The sequence below is a fragment of the Phoenix dactylifera genome, unplaced genomic scaffold, assembly GCF_009389715.1.
Source record: "Phoenix dactylifera cultivar Barhee BC4 unplaced genomic scaffold, palm_55x_up_171113_PBpolish2nd_filt_p 000789F, whole genome shotgun sequence".
NCBI classification, from domain to species: Eukaryota; Viridiplantae; Streptophyta; class Magnoliopsida; order Arecales; family Arecaceae; genus Phoenix; species Phoenix dactylifera.
In genome coordinates, this window is record NW_024068158.1 from 16,282 (window position 1) to 21,193 (window position 4,912).

General features: G+C 38.0%; 1 protein-coding gene across 1 annotated transcript; it reads left to right on the forward strand.

Moving 5' to 3' along the window:
• The first annotated feature begins 3,248 nt into the window (after positions 1-3,248).
• LOC103723240 (agamous-like MADS-box protein AGL80) lies at positions 3,249-4,169 on the forward strand. The gene has a single exon (XM_008814095.2). The coding sequence runs from the start codon at positions 3,450-3,452 to the stop codon at positions 4,167-4,169; it is 720 nt and encodes a 239-aa protein (XP_008812317.1). The 5' UTR covers positions 3,249-3,449.
• The last annotated feature ends 743 nt before the right edge of the window (positions 4,170-4,912 follow it).

Here is a 4,912-nt window from a genome sequence, read left to right on the forward strand (position 1 = left end):
TGCTGTAGTGTCCCCTAGTCCACATAGGTTATGGGCCGGGTCCGCTCTGATACCATTTGTAACAACTCAGGACCTCACCCAAAGTGGCTAGCCGGAAGGTATTATTTGGGTTCCTTGATCCTGTATAAGTACCCAAGATCTACTCAGCGAATAACCGATGTGGGACTAAACACATGCCCGCACGGGTCCTCACAAAGTATTTGTTCTTTTACATTCTTGTTTCCATAGTGATAATATTGTTTATTGATCTCCACTTTTTCTAAGCTTTTTTGTTCCTTTATGTTTGTTTGAATGGTGATCAATGTTTCATGTCCAAAAGAGCTGGGTTATTAAACAGGTTAAATAAGTTGGGTCGGGTTGAATTATTAAATAGGTTAAACAGGTCAGGTCGGGTAGGATTGTTAAACAAATTAGGTTAGATTGTGTCAATAGGTTACTTGTTTTTTAAATAGGTTAAACAAATCAAGTCGGGTTACCTGTTTAATAAGGATACAAATGGGTCGGGCTGGAACATGTCATGAGTGACCCAACCCAATCCAGTTTTTTGTTCGGGTCCTAATATGAAACCCAGACCCAACCCAATAGAAAATCGGATTAGGTCAGGTCGGATCCACGACGACAATTTTGGCCCAACTGGTTATTTGGGTTGGGTTGGATCCATGTATAATCTGGTCCCAACCCAAAAAATTTGGATCTGAATCGGATCCAAGTCAGGTCCATATATACCTGTTGGATTAGTTTCCGCATTATGATTTAAGGTAATTTTTATGCACTAATAAGCAAGCCATGAATCACCTTCACACTTCTAATCCAATATCATATCATGTTCTATGCTTTTATCTCTAAATTAGTTTTAACCTCTGTAATAATGAAACGCATAAGTTGTACGAGACCTAATTTTTCAGAAAACGTAATATATTAGCTTTTGGATTTCCTACACCATGCCATTATCAACAATATCGAGACTATTATTATTTATTTGGAACTAGTTTTGCATAGATTTTTGGTGTTTGTTTTCTTTATTAAAGAAACTGTTCACACCGAGGAGAAAAACAAGGTGAATTGGTTGGCATTGTTTTCGGTATTGTCGTTTCAAAGTATAACTTTGTGAACAATATGGCAAATATTTTTTCTGAAGACGTTGTGGAAAGATAGGTTGCGAAATTGCGTAAGAAAACTTCAATTCATTTGTTGAATGCCTGAGTGGATAATTATGTACCCATTGATGAATCGCTGAAATTTGGATGCACAGAATTTTCATTACATATAAGATCTGCTGATTGATGAAATTAAATAGACTATACATGTTTCAAGTGGCCTGCAGGTTGAATCTGATAGATATCCATAGAATTAGGCTCACTAAGAAGCAGCCAACAAAAATATGCTACCAACTTTTTGTTACAGTTCCGCGACTCCATGCATCAAAATTAGAAATTTTGAGTCACTGTAGTGAGTCATTTTGTAATGTACCAGGGCTGGGCGGCTAGGCTTGCACCTTTGTGGCCCGCAGGGCCAAATGGTTTACCGGGTTCGGATCAGATCGGATTGTAGGATTAGAAACCCAAACATTGCCAAAATTTCAAATGATGGGGTCGAGTCAGAATTCAAAAAACCCAAATCCGATCTCCAAAATGGATTGTATCCAATTTTAAAATCTAATCAGGCCCCATGATCCTTTAAAACAGGTCGGATCGGATCGACACAGGTTAAGGCCCTGTTTGGGGGAGCTATTGGCAGTAGAGCTGTTGGAAGTAGAGCTGTTGAAAGTAGAGCTGTCTGAAGTAGAGCTGTTATAAAAAGCTGTTTACTGTTTGGTAACTACATTCGTAAAGTGCTGTGGTACTTTGTTTTATGTTTGGTAAACAAACTGAGAAAGCACTTTTTTATGACAAAATTACCATAAAGGACATTGCATAGTATTATACAACAGAACATAATAAAACATAACATAAATTAATATATAAATATACGATATAGTATAATATTATTGTAATATAAATTAATATTATGTTAATATAGCATAACAGTAATATAATTATTAGAGTAAATTAATATTTGGTAATATAACATAATATTAAATTATTTAACATAACATATTAATATATTATGATATAATGTAATATATATTATATTTATAGTATAATACAATAATAAAAGTATAAAATATTATACTTATTAATATAAATTAATTTCTCATAATATAACATAATATTAAATTATTTAAAATAACATATTAATGTATTATAATGTAATGTAATATAATATAATATTTATAGTATAATACAATAATAAAGGTATAAAATATTATAATTATTAGTATAAATTATTTTTTATAATATAACATAATATTAAATTATTTAAAATAACATATTAATATTTCTCGCGGTCCAAGGGCTCTTCTTCGTGGTCCACGCTCGAGGAGGACCTCAGCGTGGGCCACGAGGTTGATGATTAAAAAAAAAAACAATAATTGATTTTGTAAGGTACGGAGAAGGATTAAAAATTTTTTCTTCTAAAATGTGGTTCAAGAGATGCATACAAAAATTGAAAAAAAAAATATCTTTTCTTACGGAAGGGAGTCTGACGGCTAGGGTTCTTGGCTTCAGCAAATTTTTAGGTTTATAAAGGGACAAGCTATGTAATTATTATATTTTAATATGGGCATTTTTGTCAAAAATACAGCTATCCGAAAAAGCTGAAACAGCTTCCTCCCAAAAGCTCCAAATTGGAGCTTCCTCCCAAAAGCTGTTTTCAGCTTCCCGCAAAAGCTGAAACAGTTTTTTGAAAAATTTACCAAACATAGTTTTTCATCTAAAAGTACTTTTGGAGGGCCAGAAAGTGCCCCTCCAAACAGGGGCACTCCAAAAGCTCCCCCAAACAGGGCGTAAGTCATAGGTGAATCCAACCTATTTGCAATCTTAATATTTATTTAATAGAATATATTTAGGTTTCAAATTCTGGCCTATTTAATGAATAGGTCAGGATTTTTTTTGGACTGTCTAATAAATACTCTTGTCCTTCTTTTCGTTTTATTTTGGATCCATTGGAGCATTATTACCAAATCTTTCCACGAAATAACAGAAGACTCACTATACATGGATTCAATTCATAGCGGGATTCTCGTGCATGAGATTGGAAAGATGTCTCAATGAAAGGCAATATGCACATCTAATCAAGTCTTAAACCCACATAATTATGTTATAAAAGATTATGAGTTGATTATTCGCTGCAAGATACACATATAATCAATCAAGTCCGGTGATTCCACGGACAAAGCCTTCCTAATAATACCACCAGATCCTCCCAATGATTTCTTACCTTAATTGCACCCATGAGTCATCACGCCTAATCAAATCTAAATTGCACCAAATCTCCTGATTTCCTCCTCTTTTCTTCCATAAGTACGGTGCAAATCGTTCCCATAGCCCACTACAATTACTTGTGACGCCATGGCTAGGAAGAAGGTGAACCTGGCATGGATCGCCAACGACTCCCACCGGAGGGCCACCTTGAAGAAGAGGAGGAAGGGCTTGGTGAAGAAGGTGAGTGAGCTCTCGACGCTCTGCGACGTCAAAGCTTGCCTCGTAGTCTACAGCCCCCATGAGCCCCTCCCGGTGATGTGGCCGTCGGTCCCCGAGGCGACGCAAGTCGTCGCCCGCTTCCGGAGCATGCCGGAGATGGAGCAGTCCAAGAAGATGATGGACCAGGAAGGATTCCTCCTGCAGCGCGTGACGAAGCTGCAGGACCAGCTACGCAGGCAGGAGCGCGAAAATCGCGAGCTCGAGACCACGATGCTCATGTACGAAGGCCTCGCCGGGCGGAGCCTGCACAACGCCGGCATGCAGGACGTGACGAGCCTTGCATGGATGGTGGAGATGAAGATGAAGATGGTGCACGAGCGGATCGAGATGCTGAGGGCGCAGAGGGTCGAGGCGTCGAGCCAAGTAGTGCCGGCGGCGGCGGCGCCGCCGGTGGAGGGACCGGTGCCGGTGATGAAGGAGAAGACGCCGATGGAGGCGGCGATGGAGGCTCTCGAGAGACCGAGCTGGTTCATGGACGTCATGAACCCTAATGACAGCATGATCTATGGTGGTGGCGCGGGGATGATGCAGCCCTACATAGACCATACCAACCCATGGCTTGACCCCTGCTACCTCCCTTTTAAGTGAAGATGCATCTCTACTGCTGCTCCTACCGCTAGTGCTAGTGTTTTCAGTCTTAATCGAGTCCTCTGCTTTCAGTGAGTAATTCTAGTCTGACTAATGGATGCTTTTGGTTAGGGTCTGTTTTGATACTGTTCTTCTTGGGTATTCTCACGTTTATAAATAAATTTAAATCATGAAAGGGTTTCTTCTATGATTAGCTTGGTCCATTCCTTTGCTCGCACATATATATAATTTTTTCTTTTTTTCTTTTTTTTCTTTTTCCACGCTGAACTGAAGCAGTCGAGAAAGATCTACCTTCTTTGATGTCCTCTTTGGGACAAAGAGGTGCTGCAAACCTTAAAAGGCTTTACTTTAATGAACTTGTGGTCGGTTTCATTCGGAAATTTCTCCCATGAGCTGGCCAATCTCTATAATTAAATCCAAACATCACCGAACTACTGCTGGTATTAACAAAATAGATACCAGTTCCTTGGATGAACAAATATCTTTTAAGGCAAATATTGCCTTAATTTTCTCTTTTTTTCTGTAAAGGAACATCAATCTTAACTACTTCCTTTGATAAGAAAACAAAATTTTAATTACTACAAATGAAAAGATTATTTATACTAATCCATGTTAAATTTATTCTTATTAACAATGTCACCGCATTTGTATGTATGTCTATGTCCTTCCATAACTAATTAAATGGCAAGCATTCCATCGAATGGTTGTCAGATAGAAGAATTAATATAGATGTTCTAATAAAC

Bases quoted from the DNA above. Each gene is read 5' to 3' on its own strand.
- LOC103723240 (XM_008814095.2), top strand. From the start codon at position 3,450: ATGGCTAGGAAGAAGGTGAACCTGGCATGGATCGCCAACGACTCCCAC.